This window comes from Cyprinus carpio, chromosome B19 (assembly GCF_018340385.1).
Source record: "Cyprinus carpio isolate SPL01 chromosome B19, ASM1834038v1, whole genome shotgun sequence".
NCBI lineage: Eukaryota > Metazoa > Chordata > Actinopteri > Cypriniformes > Cyprinidae > Cyprinus > Cyprinus carpio.
Genome location: NC_056615.1, coordinates 9,753,616 through 9,772,458, shown reverse-complemented (window position 1 = coordinate 9,772,458; position 18,843 = coordinate 9,753,616). Strand labels below are relative to the sequence as shown.

The 18,843-nt window shown below is 39.5% G+C and overlaps 4 protein-coding genes across 7 annotated transcripts in view; 3 read left to right on the top strand and 1 right to left on the bottom strand.

Annotated features, from left to right (window-relative positions):
* The window catches only part of ripor2 (RHO family interacting cell polarization regulator 2), a 58,979-nt gene extending 49,846 nt beyond the window's left edge, over nucleotides 1–9,133 (top strand). For all 3 annotated transcript variants that reach the window (XM_042744842.1, XM_042744841.1, XM_042744843.1), the window contains exons 13-22: nucleotides 1,864–2,502; nucleotides 3,304–3,476; nucleotides 3,572–3,737; nucleotides 3,925–4,057; nucleotides 4,720–4,875; nucleotides 4,969–5,142; nucleotides 5,225–5,427; nucleotides 6,101–6,178; nucleotides 6,312–6,402; nucleotides 7,015–9,133. In XM_042744842.1, the coding sequence (XP_042600776.1) occupies nucleotides 1,864–2,502; nucleotides 3,304–3,476; nucleotides 3,572–3,737; nucleotides 3,925–4,057; nucleotides 4,720–4,875; nucleotides 4,969–5,142; nucleotides 5,225–5,427; nucleotides 6,101–6,178; nucleotides 6,312–6,402; nucleotides 7,015–7,115 (1,914 nt within the window). In that variant the 3' untranslated portion in view covers nucleotides 7,116–9,133. The remainder of the gene's footprint in view (nucleotides 1–1,863; nucleotides 2,503–3,303; nucleotides 3,477–3,571; nucleotides 3,738–3,924; nucleotides 4,058–4,719; nucleotides 4,876–4,968; nucleotides 5,143–5,224; nucleotides 5,428–6,100; nucleotides 6,179–6,311; nucleotides 6,403–7,014) is intronic.
* A 569-nt stretch (nucleotides 9,134–9,702) lies between these two features.
* On the top strand, nucleotides 9,703–11,267 carry armh2 (armadillo like helical domain containing 2). The gene is made up of 2 exons (XM_019124128.2): nucleotides 9,703–9,977; nucleotides 10,468–11,267. The coding sequence occupies exons 1-2, from the start codon at nucleotides 9,728–9,730 to the stop codon at nucleotides 11,052–11,054; spliced, it is 837 nt and encodes a 278-aa protein (XP_018979673.2). The 5' UTR covers nucleotides 9,703–9,727; the 3' UTR covers nucleotides 11,055–11,267.
* On the bottom strand, nucleotides 10,967–14,520 carry LOC109110918 (geminin-like). Of its 2 annotated transcripts, XM_042744845.1 has the most exons (8): nucleotides 14,430–14,496; nucleotides 13,951–14,001; nucleotides 13,752–13,813; nucleotides 12,830–12,925; nucleotides 12,586–12,742; nucleotides 12,356–12,438; nucleotides 12,008–12,118; nucleotides 10,967–11,399 (listed from the first exon to the last, which is right to left on the bottom strand). In XM_042744845.1, exons 3-8 carry the CDS (start codon nucleotides 13,803–13,805, stop codon nucleotides 11,202–11,204), a joined length of 699 nt encoding a protein of 232 aa, XP_042600779.1. In that variant the 5' UTR covers nucleotides 13,806–13,813; nucleotides 13,951–14,001; nucleotides 14,430–14,496; the 3' UTR covers nucleotides 10,967–11,201. The 2 variants fall into 2 exon arrangements, with proteins under 2 accessions (XP_042600779.1, XP_042600778.1); XM_042744844.1 differs by lacking the exon at nucleotides 13,951–14,001 and having other exon boundaries at nucleotides 14,430–14,520.
* A 558-nt stretch (nucleotides 14,521–15,078) lies between these two features.
* Nucleotides 15,079–18,829, top strand: LOC109110917 (uncharacterized protein C6orf62 homolog). Its single transcript, XM_042744846.1, has 5 exons — nucleotides 15,079–16,576; nucleotides 16,661–16,837; nucleotides 17,008–17,133; nucleotides 17,313–17,447; nucleotides 18,388–18,829. Exons 1-5 carry the CDS (start codon nucleotides 16,448–16,450, stop codon nucleotides 18,511–18,513), a joined length of 693 nt encoding a protein of 230 aa, XP_042600780.1. The 5' UTR covers nucleotides 15,079–16,447; the 3' UTR covers nucleotides 18,514–18,829.
* The last annotated feature ends 14 nt before the right edge of the window (nucleotides 18,830–18,843 follow it).

Here is an 18,843-nt window from a genome sequence, read left to right as displayed (position 1 = left end):
ATGACGTGCACATTCAATGCAGTTGAGCACACTTCTTTTTACAAGGATGTAGATACAGTATGAAACAGGATATTGTGGTTTTCAAATCAGGTGTTAGATCACACTGTCACATTTCACACCCTAAAAGCTGAGTACTAAACTAAATATAACACTACTGAGTCTGGCTAGCTGTTCTGTGTTCAGTGTTTATTATTTTCTGTGTATTATTGAATATGAAAGCACTTGCATCTTGTGTGTGAATGTTCATGTTTAGTCTGTGCTGCTGTGTCTAATGAATTGTATTCACCCTGTGGCGCCATGTGCATCATGGTTGTTGTGTGTATGTGTGTGTGTGTGTGTGTGTCAATGGCAAAGAAGTGGCATCCTCGGCGGTGGGAGGGTCAGCGTCTCTCATTCTTGCACACGCTCCGAGAGACGCTCTTAGAGAAACTCAGACGCAGTCGCTCTTTTGGCGATCTGGCTGCGCTGAGACCTCGCTCAAGGTCCAGTCTGGAGGTCTACGTGAGTCAGGTCACTATGTGTCCTGCCCTTCTGAGTGAACATCTGCGTGTGGCTCCTTTCTTTGCTTGCGTTTTCTGCTTTTTTCACACAAACACATTCACATTCACACATACACTTTTCCAAACTATAATATTAGATGTTCAAAGACCCTATGAAATAAAAATTGTGGCTTTTAGATAATGTTAGCTTTTGTGTGGATAATTCCACTGTGGCGACTCCTAAAGGAAGAAGAGTTGATGTTGAGTCCTTTTGTGTGCAAATAACAACAACAAAAAATTAGCAGTCATTTTTCTTCCAGGAAGATGGATTTAAATATTGACTAATCCTATCCACAGGAGCATATAGAAATTTTTGTTCAGTTACAGTAAATGAAAATCTGACCAAGAACCCCCTGCCTAATGAAATAGACCATCTTAAAGTTACGTTTAAGCCACTTGCATGTACACTTTGACAAATCACAAGTGCACAAATTTTCAGCCTAGATTATTTTAAGCAAAGGTTGTTGTAGTTTTCACAGTTGCTTCCCAGTTTTATGTGTAGTGTGTATCTGATGGTCAGTGAACAGACTGTGAGATGTCTCACCACAATTTCCTGGAAAGAACATTTGGATATTTTAAACCAGGGTTTCCCAAAAGAAGGAACTGCTGGGGGTTCCCGAGTTGATGAAAAGCTATTTTACTTCATTTTAAAATAAACAAGCTTTAAAATAAAAAAAGACACTAAAATGTTTTTGCAAGAAGTCTCTTATGCTCACCAAGACTACATTTGATCAAACATACGGAAAAACCAGTGATATTGTGAAATATTATTATAATTTAAATCCAGTTTTCAGGGTCACATGATCCTTCAGAAATCATTATAATATACTGATTTGCTGCTCAAGAAACATCAATGTTAAAACAGTAGTTCTGGTATTTATCAGGGTTCTCTGATGAATCGAAAGTTTAAAAGAACTGCATTTGTAACGTCTTTAATGTCACAATAGAAAATTTAAAGCATCCTTTCTATGAATTTCAATACAGAAAAAAATTACCCAAACATTTGAATAGTGGTGTATTTATCAGAGAAATGAGAACATGCAAATTTGTTAAAATATAGAAATATTAACTTAGAAGTTACGTCAGGTCAGTGTTTTAGGTCAAACTGTTTTGGCTGACAAAACATTTGGGAATCCATGAGTTAAAAACCATTTCATGGAAGTCTCTAATTGTTCTGCTGCTCTTAAGTGTGCTTGACTTTTGAACAGAAAATATTGTTTGCATATATAGATCACTAAAACTACGATAGATGATAGTGCTGATAGGAATAAATGACATCAGGGAGCCATATTTCCAATATTTTCTTTCTCTTTCCATCACACAGTCCACTTTACCAGATGACGTCTTTGAGAACGGAAGCTGCGGTGTGGCTGAATGCAAGCGCCTGTCCTTCACCTTCTCTGACACGCCCACCTCAAGCCCCGCCCCCATCCAGTCAAACCCTGAGATCACAGTCACGCCCCCTGAGACGTACCCCCTCTCTGAACCGGCTCCAGCCTCTGAGGATCAGCCGGTTGAGGAGGAGTGTGTGGAGGAAGACTGCGGCAGTGTCAGCGTCAGCGATCCAGACCTAGAGTGGGACCAGGCTGAGGCCCAGGGGCACGGCACAGGCTCGGCGGCCCTCTCGCTGTGCTCCGAGAGTCAGCTGTCTGCGGTGGGACCTGAGGATGTGGTGTTCTTGGAGCCCAATGTGTCTGACGAAGCCCTGGAGCTGAAGCCGGTGGAGCTGGATGGGGAGGAAGGCAGTCTGACCAGGCAGCTGGTGAGAAGGCTCACCTCCTCAGACATGCTGCCCGAGGCCAGCGCTGTGAGCTGGTCTGGGGAGAGCAGCAGGACCTTCCAGGAGAGCAGCCTGGAGGAGGCCATTCAGTCCCTGCTCCTGCGGCTGGAGAGCTTGGGCCAGCGCTGCGGGGAGCTGCAGGACTTGGAGCAGGAGGTCATGAGACTCGAAGACCTTCTTAAGGTGAATGAGTTTTCTGTGGTCTTTAATTAGAAGAGTTACTGTTACTAGGGTTCAGATAATGCACAGTTTTGTAAGACTTGAGGGTGGATTTGGTCTTGAGTCCAGTTCTCGTGACATCCCTAGAAAGTAGTATGTTTGGATTACATTCATACTACACAGATTCATAATATATAGAACATACTTTTTAAACAGTTGTTAAAGGGATAGTTCACCCAAAAATGAAAATTACCCCATGATTTACTCGCCCTCAAGCCATCCTAGGTGTATATGACTTTCTTCTTTCAGACAAATACAATCAAGAGTTATATTAAAAAATGTCCTGGCTCTTCCAAGCTTTATAATGGCAGTGGATGGGGGTCGAGATTTTGAAGCCCAAAAAAGTGCATCCAGCCATCATAAAAACAAGGTTACGGGGGGTTAATAAAGGCCTCCTGAAGTTAAGTGATGCATTTGTGTAAGAAAAATATCCATATTTACAACTTTACAAACTCTCTAGCTTCCGCTGTCATACACACACGTTATCACGAGAGAGTGGTGTTCCAGCGGATGACGTTGGCGTATAGCGTAAGCTCTGGTGAGAATATGCTAGTCTCGTGAGAACCAAGTTTTGGTTTCTTGGCTTATTGAAAGTGTTTTTTAACTTTGAGCATCACGTTTTTAGAGCGTCCTGTCATGCGCAAGAAGACTCTGTAGAAAATAATTGAAAAGGAGCAAATTGGAAAGCAAGAACTTGTTGGGTGTGAACAAGCCCCTTGTCTCAGATGATCTCAGTCTTGAATGAAGGTTGTTGTTTCTCCTCAGTGTCGGGTACCTGCTCACAGGAGCCGTTCCTCCAGCCTCAGTTTGACAGTGGAGAGCGCTCTGGAAAGTTTCGACTTCCTCAACACCTCTGATTTTGATGATGATGACACAGGAGATGATGCTGCCGCCCTCTCACGTGCTGTCTTCTTTGACATGGAGTCAGAGAGAATCAGGTGAGTTGGACATTAAATCCTTTGGTGGTCAAATACATGACCTCGGTAGTTGTGACGCCCTCTGGTGGTGACAGTATGCTTTGCATGTTCAACAGGTCAGGCCAACATCCAGAAGCAAGAGGCCACCTGAGTGAAGCCCTCACAGAGGACACTGGTGTGGGGAACAGTGTGGCCGGCAGCCCGTTGCCTCTCACCACAGGAAACGAGAACCTAGACGTGGCCATCATTGTTCATCTACAATACTGCAGTCATCTCATTCAGGTGAATCTGTTTTTCCACCTTTACAACTTCATTTTCTCCTCCTCAGATTCAAAACTAGTGTGATTTTTATTTGTCCTTTACACCGAACATGGTCAGTAGACCGCACATTTACGGCATAAACAGATTGATCTGTGTCATTGTGTTTTTTAATATAAAATGCTGAAGTTTCTCTATGTGTGGGATGCAGTTGTTGACCTCAGGAGGAAGCCAGTCGCAGCACAAGACATACCTGCACAAATTAACAACTCAAACACTTCTGTTGGAGGATCTCAGTGAGAAAAACTTTGACAGACCGGGTAGCTGCATTTTAGTGTCTGATGGTGAATATATCTTAAATATTTTGTTGTGAAGTATTCATGTTTACTAGTCCTTCTGAAAGAATTTTGATGTTACAGTGACTTCTCACATGTACTTCAAAGCTTGCTTTTCAAAGAGTTTTGGCTTTTTAAGCATGATATTTATTTTAATAAAGTTTTTTTATTTTGCAACTAGTGCAAACGACGTTTTTGCTAGAACATTATTATTGCACTTAAGTAATCAGGGTCTAAAATATATAGACACACACACACACACACACACATACACACATACACACATATATATATATCATACACACATACACAATATATATATATATATATATATATAAAATTTAATTAATATTTGCTAAACAATATTTTATAATAATAATATAAAAAAATAAGTAAATAATAAAAAAATGTGTTGACATGTATGCGTGATATTGCATAAACTAAGCTATCAAATCAAAATGTGAGGAACAAAATCACAATGTGTCCTGAGGTTTTTGTTAAACCGAGGAATTATAATACAAGTGACAAAATGACCTGCAGTTATAATGTGAATGAAATGCAATTTCATGGCAGCTAAGAAATATTTATGACTGCTAAACTTCCTCAGTTCAGTTGTTAGGTGTGGTGGAAAGTTGTGTTTGTGAAATACCCTCTCTTGGTTCCCTAAACAGTGTTGCCTGGGCTGGCGGAGCATCCGGCGCTGATGTCTCTGTGGTCTGACTGCAGTGGTGGTCTGTTTCACACTACACTGGACCGAGTGCTGAAGCACATGCATCTCAGCTTTGCATTACCACTGCAACAGATTCTGCCTCACTCTCCTGACTCAGGTAGTGACAATAACAACAATATTAATCTGCAGGAGGAAACATCTGTGAGTTTAACATCAGAGTTCATCTGCCTGTGTTTGCATGTGTATCCAGTGATCAGGATGGTGGTGAATGAGATGATGGACAGCAGCGATCTTGCCTCTTCCTTGCGTCCCTCACTGTCCCCTCTGGCACAGGATATCCTCACTGTGTTTCAGTTTCACCGCTACGCTGTTGAACACGATGTCACGGACATGGAGCGACACCTGCTGGATTTAGCCAAAGAGGGTAAGACGCTTTATTGAATAATGAGTTTAAAGCTGTATATATTATTAGCACAGTATAAAACTCTCTTTTGTGTCCAAACCAGTCATGCTTGAAGAAGCCCTGAGCTGTGGGGATACAGAACGCTGTGTGAAGGAACTACAGGAAGTGTCCGTCATGTGTCTTCAGCCCCGCCCTCAAACCTTGTGGGCCGTGGCAGCGCTGTTGACCTCTGATGACCCTGATGTGATGAAGGCCGCTACAGCCTTCCTCTCCTCTGCTGCCTCACACAAACCCTTCAGGTCAAAGGTCAGTCTTGTACAGCCCATGGTTGGCTGTTGGTGGAGTTGATTAATGGGTTGGTCTAAATAGCCGGGTTTAAATCTACATAAGCTGACATTCAAAAGTTTGAGGTTGTTAAGATTTTTTTTCATGCTTTTGAAAAAGGTCTTCAAGGCTGCATTTATTTGATCAATACAGTAAAAACAGTAATGTTGGGAAAAATGTTTACAATTTAAAATAACTGTTTTCTATTTGAATATATTTTGAAATGTTATTTATTCCTGTGATGCAAAGCAGAAATTTCCTCATCATTACTCCAGTCTTTAAGGTCACATGATCCTTCAAGAATTAATTCTAATATACAAAAAAATAAATAATAATAATTCTGAAGAACTGCCTTTTTATCAATTTAATGCATCCCCAAACTTGGTAAATAAAATAAAATGCATAAAAACTGATGGAAACAGTCTTAGATGCATATTCCATGATTGCATAATCAGGCAAAAATCTAATAAATAATATAAATGAGGAAATAGAAAAATAAGAATAAAAAGAAACCATAAATATATGATTAAATATTGAAAATTTAAATGTGCAAATTTGAATCATCATAGTAGCAGCAGCAGCAGCAGCAGTAGAGCTGTTTGAGGACACCAGGAGGCGATGAAGTTAATCTTGTCTGTGTGTTTGTCTTCAACAGGCTGTTGATTGTTACACGCAAGCCTTATCAGAAGCAGACCGATCGAGAGCTGCATGTGCCGCTTTGAGCTGCCTGCAGGTCAGTTCACCTCTTTGATTGCATCACAAGTCTTTGATTGCATCACAAAACTTAAACTGAAGATTAAATCATATCTGTGAATGTTTACCAGACTTTTCATTAAGCCTCTCTGTCTGCCGGGGGTTATTTTCAGGCTGTGGAGAGCATTGATGCTGTGGTGTTACTGTGTGACTCAGCAGATGAAGATCTCCACCAGATTGCCACAGAAACCCTCCTCACTTTCGGTAAAACATCCAGTCACACGAATGACACGTCCTCTGCACTATTAGTTTATGCTCTTTCTGCCAATTAATGTAAATCTGACTGAGACCCCATTCTAGAAAGCATTTTATTAGACAAATATGTGTATACTATGAAGTCATCAATATTTTTGGTATGTTTTTCCAAAGCGAAAGACTGTATGATTGACTTTTAGAAGTATGCTTGCATACGATTATGATTTACGAAGTCCAATAATGTGCATAAATCCATCATTAAAACAATTACAGTACATGAATTTCATTAATATTGGCACAATCTGTTAGTTGCCTTTATTTAAACACATTATTATTGTATCAGCAGTGTTGAAAACCGTAATATTTTGTGGAAACCATGATGCACAATTGTGTTTTTCAGGATTTCATTTTTTAGATCACTTTTGAACAGTTTAATGCGCACTTGCTGAATAATTTCGTAAAGAATTCTTACTGACCCCAAACTTTAGTTAAAGACAATTCAATTTCAATATCAATTTTATTTGTGAGAGTGTATGGTACATTTTTTACATCATCATTGTAAACATCACCTGAAAGCCTTCCTGTTTTTTACAGAGCATGTTTGTGTGCTTCTGTTCCCAGGTGAAGACGGGCGGCTGGCATACGAGCAGTTGGACACGGTGCCGAGGGAAATGGTGCGGCTGGGGACTCGCCGTGGGAACACTGTTACCACTTCATTTTAGAAAAACGACTCGTTCTCCCTCCTGTGACCCTGCACACTTCAGACGTGAAATATACACACCACCTGCTAACAAGGGGAAGTGAAGCTTGGCCTTCGATGTTGAGACCTTCATCACAGAGTGTCCTTTTCTGCAGGATGTTTGCTACTCGTGTCACAGTGGTCCTGAGTCATTGTTGCTGATTGAACAATAAGGGTGTTATTATTGGAAGTTAGTTATTTGCAGATTGCAGTTGCACCGTTGGAGGTGTGTAAATAGAAAGCAAATCCTATTTTAATTTTATCCTGGGATTTTTTTTCTCCGTTCCGTTTCAGGGATTATAAGGGACTGTTTAAATGCTCCCCGCTTGAGTTTTTTCTGTAACCTCTGGGAAAGGAAAGATTTTGTGTGCTGTTTGAACCCAGCCGGTTGTATGGACTACTGGAAAAACCCCGGTGTGGACGGTGGACTGCTGATTTACACATCGCTTGCTTGCCTTCACTGGTCAGAAGAAAGTATGTCCATGGACGGAGCCTGTAGTGAACACTTGCATTAACACGGTACTAATGCCTGAGCACATGGGATCTTACAACAAGCGCTGTTTGGAGGCCGTCAGAGTATATTAAAATGCACTTTTACACTATTTTCAGTCAGAGAAGCGTGATTCATTACTGTGAATTTTTTGGTTTGTACGTAAATGAAGACTGGAAGTATATTTTGCTCTGTGATCTGAACTCGCTTCTGTGCCTATTGTTACTGTACTACTGAGTCATGTGACTGTAATATCATTTGTTTTATTTATTTTTTCACTTCTCTTCACTAGAAATGGAAAGATGCTGATATGACCCTCTTTTTGTTGTTGTTTTTTAAAATTCTGAGAACAGATTGTTTTAACGATGTACTAAATATCTGTTCACAATATGATTAGGTACAGTCAGGATTTTGGTATTATTGAGGGGCTATTCACTATGAATTTTTTTTTTATATATATATATTTATGTAAATAGTTGGCATTTTACATATAGAAAGATGTTTTACTGATCAGTCTCATCTTTTCACAGTGTATTCATGGAGTTATACAGTATTTGTGCTTAAGGGAACCTTTCCTAGATGTATTTTCGGTGTGCTTATGCACCTGACCTGAGAAAACGCTCTTTGCTATCCGAACGCTTGCCTCGCTTTGACACGTTTACACACCCTGTGTTGATCTTTAAAGCTGTCAAATGTAAATTTACGCTTATGGTGGCAATTAAAACGCCGTTTTGTAGATCACCCGACCTATTTTTGCAATATTTTCTATGACGCTGAGAATGGTACGGAAGCAGGGGCTTAAATCTATCAAAGGAGCACATTTCGAGGAATGTACCGAGTACAGAAAGGTTACTGAAGTATATCCCTCACAAGCACAACTGTTTGGTAAGATCGTTTCTTAACATGTTTAACATGTTATTTTGCATTTACCGCACAAACTCCTAAAGCCATAATGATACAGAAGTCGATATATTTAAGGCCGTTTTGTGGTTTCTGTTTATCAGAATTATCTATAACAAATATTCAAAAATAGTACTTTTGTTTATGCTGTTTTTCTGTATTCAGTCACAGAAATGAATTGCTTTGTGAGTTTGTCTAAAGACCACCGTTACAGTATTTGACCTGGGCATTGGTGATCACTCCTTGAGAATTTCTTTCTTTGCACAGAGATATCAAGAAGTTTGAGTTAACATTTATTTCCTTGTATTCATCTCAGACAGAAGCTCAGAGAAATTCAACTGCATTTATTGTTCAAACCTCATTCAAATGTAAATTAACGTCCTTCTTGATAGGAAAGCTGTTGTTGGTATGGTTTTGTGAGCGTGTGACTCTATGTGTCCAGGGCTTGAGCACTCAGCTTGCAATAGCTTTAGCTTCTAATGTTTGAATGAAAGCAGATTTCACTTAATGTCACAGTGCTAATGTTCCCTCACTGTTTCAGTTTTTTTTTTCTTTTTGAGTTTACTGTATTTCCTATGCTGAAAGTGGCAATAAAATTTATTTTTACATAATTATCAGACATGGCATTGTCCTGTTTTTAATGCCTGTAGTGCATGGTCAATTTTAAAAAAAAAATTACTACATGTATAATATGAGAGTTTAAGAACTGCACAGACATTAAAACAGCTGTTGCTCATTACTGTATAACAAAATAACACATGTTCAGCAGTTTCATGATCCAGTCCATGGCAAAGCATGCTGGGAACTAGAAATTCACAGTCCATGTTCAGGTAATAATGATTCAACAAAAATGATCCATGTAGTCCATAACAAAATTACATAATGACAATCGTTAAAGAATTACTTAATGGTACAGTTCTCAGTAAATTGCTGATTTTGATGTTTTGAATGAATTTTGGGTTTGTGTGTTTTACTGTATTGGTTTTTATTGTTATGGATTAATGTAATGTAATGTAATGTACCTTGGTAGTGGCTAATGGGGATCCAAATAAACAACAAAATGTTCAGTTCATTAAATTAACCGAGCATTAACATTTAACATTCTTCCGAAGCAAATGGACATTAAAAAAGTGTTTTTGTTAGTGTAAAAGGCATTTTATGAAAACGTACTAAATGGATGATGTCACGATGACGAGCTGCATGAAATGAAAACAACGTTCTGTTTTGAAAAAAAGCTTTTTGAAGAGTGTTTCGAGACAGACAGACGCATGCCTCGGCTCCTCTCCTCACTGTACGACAATTACATCAAGCCTTATTTTTCCTCTGGTCTGGAAGAACCAGACAGAAGCCACAAAAACAAGATCCTCAGGTCTGGTCGACTGATCCGGAACACGCTGCTACCCGCAGCGGTGAGAGCAGACGCAGCTCGGGACGTTGGGATATTAAGTTACACAGGTGATGAAGAAAAAAAAAAAAGTGTTTATATTACAGGCGGACGCCTTTTTATCGTGAAATGAAGTGATATTTTGAAATATAGAACAAACCGCCGGCAGGTGGTCTTAATGAGGTAGTCAGTGAATCGTTGGAAAACAATGCTTTCAAAACAAAGCAAGTGATTAACGTTAGCTGCGTATCGAGTAACGTTACTGTCTAGTGGTGGTTACCTACGACTGTGGTGTGTAACGTTACTACATTTGTGACCCTGGACCACAAAACCAGTCATAAGTAGCACGGGTATACATACATACACACACACACTGTATTGGTCAAAATTATCTATTTTTCTTTTATACCAAAAATTATTAGGTTTAAGTAAATGGCCTATGCATACTAGCTTAAAACCATTATCACTGATACAAGAGGGCAAAAACTGTCCTTATGTCAAGTTAAACACATCAAGGAATTCTGCAGTAACAGACCCTACTAATTATTTAAACTCTTTTAGGAGGTTATGAGCATGCAGCTCAAGCAGCAGACAACTACATGGCAAGCATGGTGGAGCTCCTGAAAACACCTGAGCTTACAGATCCGCACATCATTCAGCTTCTTGAAGGCCTCAGTGCACTCTGCTACCTTCACGTCGCCAACCAAAACAAGGCACAAGCTCTTGGGCTCCCTGACACCCTGCTGGAGTTCATATCTCCAACCAGCAAACTCTCCTTTACGTCACAGCGCTGGAGCTGCTACCTGCTCAACATCCTCTGTTGCCACAACATCCCGATCATCTGCCACCTCAAGGACTCTGAGTCCCTGCAGTCCATTCTGGAGAAACTGGCGAGTCTGGACTGGGAGAAATGGCCATTAAACTACGCTCAGGAGCTTATCAGGGCTTTAGGATTCCAGCAGAGCTCGATGAAAGACGCTTTGCATGAGGAAGATGAGCTGAAGGGCTGCACTTACACTAAGAGTGGTCACATGTTAGGTAAAGGATTAAAAAGCAAGTGTACAAAATATGAGTTTATTTCCATTGTATGCATTCAATTTTACATATGTACACTGGCAGTGAACATGCACATTAACTACAGGTACTGAAAATAGAAGCTCATTTACAGCAAGGGTAAAAGTATTAAAACAAAAGGTGCATATCTGTTCTCAAAGGCAAAGAAACATTCAAATAAAATCAAACTAACATGTCCGTAATGGTTCTTTTCAGTTCAGTATTTTTCAGGCGGCATGATTTCAGCTTTCTTCTGTTGTGGAGTCATCCTTATGGTCAGGTGACTGTTCTGTGCCAAGTTCACCGTCCTGGCTCTCATCAGCTTCACTCTCATCTCCATGTTGTTCTTCCTGATCCTCATCTTCCTCCTCGTCATCTTCAGCATCAAACGCTATTTCACGCAGCTCCTCTAGACTGTCTGGACTCTTACCGGTTAATCTCTGAGAGAAATAAGAAACGTATATTACTTAGAGACAGAACTCTGGACATTGAAGTCACACCCTATTGGTAGTTACATGCACTATCGCCACTATGCTCATGACGCAAATACAGTTTCCCGGTCAAAGCAAAAATCCCATCTTGTCAGCCATAGTAGCTTTTAATCAACAGCCAACAATACTGCAATGGTCTATGTAAACTACAAAAACCATGAACTTCTGAAAATTGTGAAAACATGCACATTACTTCTAGGTATGTGTGCAGATGCTTGGGGTTTCTTTGCAAAGTTGTCACCAACTACTGGCCTGGCATGCATAATACAACATGTTAAGTGGTTTCCGGAGACCGGTGTGAATGATAAGAATAGCTGCATTTCCATTACAGATGGCACAATTTTCCTCATTTTAACTGCATTCATAGTACGTTCATATAAACGTAGCCTAAAATTCGGTATGGAGATGAAGATAAGAATCATGATTGTTCAGTAGTACTACAGCACTATGGTGTAGATTAGCGGTTGGTTTTCTTTACGCATCTTATAAAGCATTTGGACCTAGAAACAGCGATGTCAGGCTTCAAGTGGATTAAAAGCTCTACACAGAGCACTTACTTCAATCATGTCAGCCATGTGTTGTACATGCTGTGCCAGCTCCTGTAACTCCTCATTTTCACTCTTCAGCTGAGCAATCTGTTCATCTTTGGCTTCAATGTCTTTGTGCAGCTAATTTGGAAAAGTTAAGAATTTCTAAATCAAACGAGCAGAGTGTTTAAGACATTAAGAATCATAATTATAGAAAGAAGCTTCCAAGCTGAGAAAAAAAAAAAAAAAAAAAAAAAAAAACAAAACAAATGAAAGCCACAAAACACCCTTTACTATAGAACAACTTATTCATCAGTTCTATAGAGAGAAGTAGAGAAAAATGGCTAAGCATAGTAAGTTACCCATTGATTAGCCTACCTTTTCATTCTCTTGGAGAACACTGAACAGGGCTTTCCGCCGCTCTTCTGCTACCTCCTTCCAGTAGGAGGACCCTGGAGTTTCTGAAGGGAAACAAAACAGCCAACACCAGGTTACCAGAACAGTCCATCACCTTTACATTGCAAACATTAACTATGACAGTATTAACAGGTACTGCTTCTGCATTAACATTCAATGAACTGCTCCAAACCAGACAGGGCATTATTTACCTTTGATCATGAGCTCATAGGCCTCTTGAGTGACCCCCTCAGGCTGGTTTTCATCCTCTGGACTTGTGGATTTTACAGCCACCTCTGCTTTGACCCTCTTTGAGCCCTTCGCCTGCTCAGCGCTCCACATCTTTCTCTTCGGAACTGCTTTGCCATTCTAAATCGAGTGAGACCGTCCTTAACACCATCCCTTCAACTAAAGAGTTTACGCTTTGTAACGACCAAAATGACAACCACCACATACCTCAATGATACGACCAAGGTTCTTATTTACAGCAGACGGCTGAAGGACCTGCAGCGTCCTCCTCCCTGATCCAGAGGTTGGTACTACAAGGAACTTCTGAGAAGAGAAAGGAAGGCAATCTCAGGGTCATCAAGTATCAAAATATTTTGAGAATAGAGGCTCATTTCGGTGAGAACGAAAGTTAAGCACACAGTAAAAGGCTCCATTCACCTGCCTCAACAGTCATTCTTCTCCTCTTACACCCGTTAAGATGTCAATACGAGATGGAACAAGCAATGTATCCGAGTAACTCAGCATATCAACAGTTCTAACAAGCGTGGGAAAGGGGCAGGCCACACATCAGCTGCATGCTGTAAACACCTCCATTTCCCACGGGCAGCGATTGGACCGCTTGCATTATCATCTTACTGCAACATTCTTTGACCTGTAATTACCGTGAGAACGCACCACAGAAGTCTCCTTATGACCAACTGCAAGTTTGGAGTTGGTTAATGTTTTCACTTAAACAATACGGTGGCAGACGGATGCACAGTTACTGGATTTCAACACATGGGCAATGATTAATTTAAAAACAGACCAAGGTCGGAGTTGAGTTTGTCTTAAATGGGGAATTCTATCAAGTTAAAAACATGTTGCAATGTGTTGACATCATTCTTTCCCTTTTTGGCAATACTCCAGCAGACAATTTAAGTAATCCAAACAAATGAAAAATATCTGGGGGTCATTACATGGTCACTATAAAAATCACTAATGAATAACTTTAAATGGGACATTAATCAGTTTATGGGAGTGTTGCCAGATTCTTTCAAAACACCATTAATTTAATCACCCAACAGGACACTGGTTCAGCAGTCATCCGTGTTTTGAGTAGTAATTGAATTAATTGCACCTACGGAGACAAGGACAAGACTTTCTCACATACCTTGATGTTTTCAGAGGGATTCTCCACATGCTTGGGTCTTCTGATGGAGCTCATGTTTTCACCTAGAAAAGAGTTCAGGAACTTCAGTGAGTTTCATTAGATGAACTGTCACATTAGGTTCCAGTCACTTTGACTTGGAAATACTTATTTTCATTCCCCTACACTTGTAATAAATAGATTTTTTTTATTTTAAGATTCCCTTGATGAGAGATGACCCAATTTTAGATTCAGCACAGGTTTTACAACTCTTCTTGGAAACACAGAATTATGCTAATGATTTTCAGCGAGGCAAAGGTTAAAACAGCCTTATGTAGCTGACATGACCATTAGCTTAAAAATAAAGAGACAAACTAATAGATTAGAAAGACATTTTAAAAATGAAGTTACAGCACGTTACACAGCAGCTGAAACTTCATACAGTAGATTCCAAATTAAACACCTCCTTAAACACTGCTAACACTACAGTTTTCAGATATACATTTTAGAAGTCACGAACACAGATCAAAAGCGGTGTAACGTTAGGCCTCTGTTTGTGTCCAGACCACGAATCGAGCCAAACTCGTACATTTAAACACACATGGCCATTTCTTTAAAATCAACAAAAAGTCTCAAACAACTCAACTCAACTAAACAAAACAAAACCCAACATAAACCCAGCAAGACAAAGATGATACTTACAAAACTCGCACGCCAAACACACCGCTCTTTACAGCCCGCTACAGCACAACAGCTTGTGTGTGAAGAGCGCGCCACTGGCTTAAGTACTGCCTTTGTACCGTCACGTGACTCCGGATTCGCGCGGATAGCGAGGCTGACAAAAACAAACCGCAAACCAAGGGAATTTTATTATTATTATTATTATTATTATTATTATTTTTATTAATTCAAGGGATATTTAATTTTATATAAGAATGTTAGAATTTTTATCCACTTCACAAAATATTGTCTGTGTTTGAGGTGAGTATTACGCACAATTAAATGATGTGTAAATTATGTATATTAGTATTATGTGTTATATAATGTTAACTGTTTAATACAGTTAAATTTTACTAAATTGATTGAGAAGTTGATTATGTCCGTATCTACACTCAATTTGTCTATCATACAAGTTTTGACAGTTTTAAGTACCTTTTAATAATTTAATCCACGTTACAACCGACCCCACCTAACTGTATTTACTCGGGTAGTGGTGTAGCTTGTAACAAATAAGTAATTGCTGTTTTGTAACAGACAAAAATGGGAGTTTTACACAATAAGTATATTTTTCGCAATATGTGCTGACTGTATAAAAACGGTCCCAGCGCTGGCCTTCATAAACCCAGCTGACAGCAGCGCGCGCTCCTCCTCCGTCACATGTGCGCAGCGGCCATTTTGAGTTGTTTGTTCAGCGAGCAGCGCTTGTTATTTTCCAGACAAACGTAGATAAAAGGGCCGAAACAGTCGAAAGAATCGCTCGAAAGACATTTCACCCTTTCCTTCCATCATTATGGGTCCACCGCGATGCAGATGCCGCCGTCTGTTACCTGAGAGAACGGAGGACTTCGGTCGGTTTGTCAGTTTATCTTGACATGGCATACACGGGTGTGTGACGACTGTGGAAAAGCTCGAAAACAAACGGGAGACCTTCGAGCTAAAACCTCCGCCGAGGATTCATTTGCACTGAGCTCGGTGTATTAATACGTGTTAGGATTGTTTTGCAGTACTTGCTCGGATTGCAACGGGCTTGGAAGTCAACTCGAGAATAAAAAAAAAATGACGAGAAACAATAGTTAACGTTAGCCAGTTACGATAATAACGTTAGCCAGTCACGCGCTCTCTGCTAGCATCGCGGTAACAAACAGAAAACAGGCAAAAAACAAAATGTAACAGTCGGTTTATTGATGAGTACTAGCTTTGGATGCTCTCCTAGATCTCATACTGGTTAAAAAAGAGATGTAGCTCCCTTCAACCAGGTTATAAGTCTGTGTATTCAGCTTAGTTAGCAGTAGTTTGCTAGCCAGCCACAAAACAAAAGCCTCACAATGAAACTCAACCGTGGCAGGAGAGCTCGTGGGCCAGTTTTATGCCCTTAAATCCCAAGATGTCCAGCAAACTCTGTGTTCTTACTCAGTGCCAAGATCTCATGGCACCTGCATTTCTCTGCCATGGTTGTCTTTCTCACCTGTCATTCAGATCTGCTTTCATGAGACCGTATATTCAAAGACATGGATACGAGCAAGAGTCAATCCTGGAAGAGGCTTTTCAAAGTCAAATCGCTTGGTCAGCTTTTTAGATAACTTTAAACCAGATTTATTTATCTAAAGACAGGGATCTGTCCCAAAAACTGTCGGAATGGGCTTTCAGTGTAGCAGGCATTTGTGTTTTCTGTCCTTTATTCAGTGATACAACACAGTTTCTCATATAAAAATAAATCCTAATTGATCAGGTCGAGTTATAGAGTGGTTACTTTTAGTTTACACTTAGCCTTGGCTTGATTGTTTGTTTTAAAAATGGTGTAACACATCAAAACTTAGACTTGGCCCAAGTGCACTACCCACGTTGATTAAAAATGACTTGATTTGGTTTCGCTAACTTTGTTCGTTAATTCAGATTGGTATGAACTGCAGGTAGTGCTTGGTTGTAGCTTATTTAGTTTTTAAAAGGGGTTTGTAAGCCACATCACTGTCAAGGAAATAAAAACCGTATTGTCCGTAACAATGGGAGACCCAAATTCTCGCCGGAATCAAACAAGAAACCGACTCCGTGCCCAGCTACGGAAGAAACGAGAGTCTCTGGCCGATCAGTTCGACTTCAAGATCTACATTGCCTTTGTATTTAAGGAAAAGGTACGTTGAACGATTCTGTATGAAGCTGAGAAATGATCGACTGTTTGTCCAGGATTCTCTTATGCCTTTATCCCATGTTTACAGAAAAAGAAGTCTGCACTCTTCGAGGTAGCTGAGGTGGTACCTGTGATGACCAACAACTATGAGGAAAATATCCTCAAAGGCGTGAAGGATTCGAGCTACTCCTTCGAGAGTTCATTAGAGCTTCTCCAGAAAGATGTGGTGCAGTTACACGCGCCTCGGTACCAGTCGATGCGTAGAGTAAGTGTTGGCACACAAAGCGGGTCTCTTTCGACATTGTCAGCTGAAGATTAAGCTGCTGTCAGCTGTGTTGTAACCGTAATGGTCTGTCTTAAAAACCCATGTGTCATCATGTCGTTCGAGGTCAGTGGGTTTTTGTGTGTCTCACTGATGTTTCTAAATCTGTACAGGATGTGATCGGTTGTACCCAGGAGATGGACTTTATCCTTTGGCCCCGCAATGATATTGAGAAGATTGTCTGTCTCCTGTTCTCCAGATGGAAAGGAGCTGAACATGAACCATTCAGGCCTGTTCAGGTATGTATATTTAATTTCTAGCCAAAAAAAATTGTGGTGCTTATTGTTCCTCGTATTTGAGGTTATGGGCTTGTTCAAACCCTTAACACCAAGTATTCAACATGCACAGTGTGCATGAATGATGCATAGAAATCATTCACAAATTTAATATAGTTGCATTTTCTTTTGAACGTTTCCAGGCCAAGTTCGAGTTTCATCATGGAGACTATGAAAAGCAGTTTTTGCATGCTGTTGGTCGGAAGGACAAGGCTGGGATGGTTATGAACAACCCCAATCAGTCTGTCTTTCTCTTTGTGGACAGACAGCACTTACAGGTTGGTTCGATAAAACATGAAATATGAAGGTCCATGGATAATATTTAAGAATGTCATGAGGATTATCAACTTCTTTTTGTATCAATATTTTACATTTATCTAACGCTGAATCAAATGAGTTTTTTTTTTTTTTGAAGATTAACTTGAATAACAGTAAGTGTAACCTTGAGCAAATCTCCGTACTATAAAGCTTTATATTCTAGTATTGTGATGCTTAAATTTACTTTAAAAATGATTGATTGTAGATTTAAGTGTTTATTAATAGAGAAAAGAATGTGTTACTTGTGTTTCACCAGGTATAATCTTAAATTTATCTGATATTGAAATGTAAAATGTTTATATTGACATGTTTGGTTGGCAGTTATTGCTTTTCATGTCTACTGTTTTTTTTTTGTTTTTTTTATTATTAAATACATTGATCTTGCCATTAAAATAGCCATAGATGCTGGGACTGCAATGAAAATAAATTTAATATAATTTGTACAGTGACCATTTTAATTGGTTATTGACAATAACAACATAATTTTTTGGATATCAGTAGTAACCAGAATTTTATTTAGTGTGTCCCAACTAATAATACACCCTATAATAACCTAATATTTACTGTATAACTAAATATATATATGTAATTGTAATTGACAGTAACAGAAATAATTTCTTTGTAACCTTAATTGGCCAGAATTTTAATATCAATGAATCAATAATAATTGCAAAACTTATGATAACCTAATGTTTACTGTATACTTTTTTTTTTTTTAATATTAGTTATTTTTGGTTCTTGGCAGTAACATTTTGAAATAATTTATCGGCTTATTAGCATTGACCAGAATATTGTTATTGAATTCCTAATAACTTAACACCTTGCAATACCAGATATTTACTGCATCATATAGTATTTAAGAGTAGACTAATGTTCTTTTGTCTCCTCGTTCGTCAACAGACTCCAAAAACCAAGCTCACAGTTTTCAAGTTGTGCAGCCTCTGTCTCTACCTGCCACAGGACCAGCTCACCTGTTGGGGGGGTGGAGACATCGAGGACCACCTCCGTCCATACATGCCTGACTAGGAGAAACGCACGGAAGACACCCCTCGAGGCCTCGAAGCAAGTTGACCTTATCTACACATCCCTCAGTTGAATAGATATGAACTTGTGCTTGGAACTCTCCTTTTTGTTAACCACTCATTTTCATCGTGAGATTTAATTTAGCTCCTTTTTTTTTTGTTTTAAATCCCTCCCTCAACCAATCTTGCTTTGGTTCATCCCATCTCCCCTCTCTGTGATCAGTTTTTATTTGAACCTGCATGAACATTGATTTTGAGTGGTTGTTCTCTTGGAGCTGCACCGTCAACAATACCAGTCACCGAAGGAACTCTTTACGTTACCAAAACAAAAAAA

Excerpts from the sequence above, each read along its gene's own strand:
- LOC109110917 (XM_042744846.1), top strand. The coding sequence starts at position 16,448 with ATGGGAGACCCAAATTCTCGCCGGAATCAAACAAGAAACCGACTCCGT. Across the intron at positions 16,577-16,660 it reads CCTTTGTATTTAAGGAAAAG|AAAAAGAAGTCTGCACTCTT; the intron begins GTACGTTGAACG and ends CCATGTTTACAG. Across the intron at positions 17,134-17,312 it reads AACCATTCAGGCCTGTTCAG|GCCAAGTTCGAGTTTCATCA; the intron begins GTATGTATATTT and ends GAACGTTTCCAG.
- armh2 (XM_019124128.2), top strand. The coding sequence starts at position 9,728 with ATGAAAACAACGTTCTGTTTTGAAAAAAAGCTTTTTGAAGAGTGTTTC. Across the intron at positions 9,978-10,467 it reads TGGGATATTAAGTTACACAG|GAGGTTATGAGCATGCAGCT; the intron begins GTGATGAAGAAA and ends AAACTCTTTTAG.
- LOC109110918 (XM_042744844.1), bottom strand. The coding sequence starts at position 13,805 with ATGAGCTCCATCAGAAGACCCAAGCATGTGGAGAATCCCTCTGAAAAC. Across the intron at positions 12,926-13,751 it reads ATCCCTCTGAAAACATCAAG|AAGTTCCTTGTAGTACCAAC; the intron begins GTATGTGAGAAA and ends TTCTCTTCTCAG. Across the intron at positions 12,743-12,829 it reads ACCTTGGTCGTATCATTGAG|AATGGCAAAGCAGTTCCGAA; the intron begins GTATGTGGTGGT and ends CACTCGATTTAG.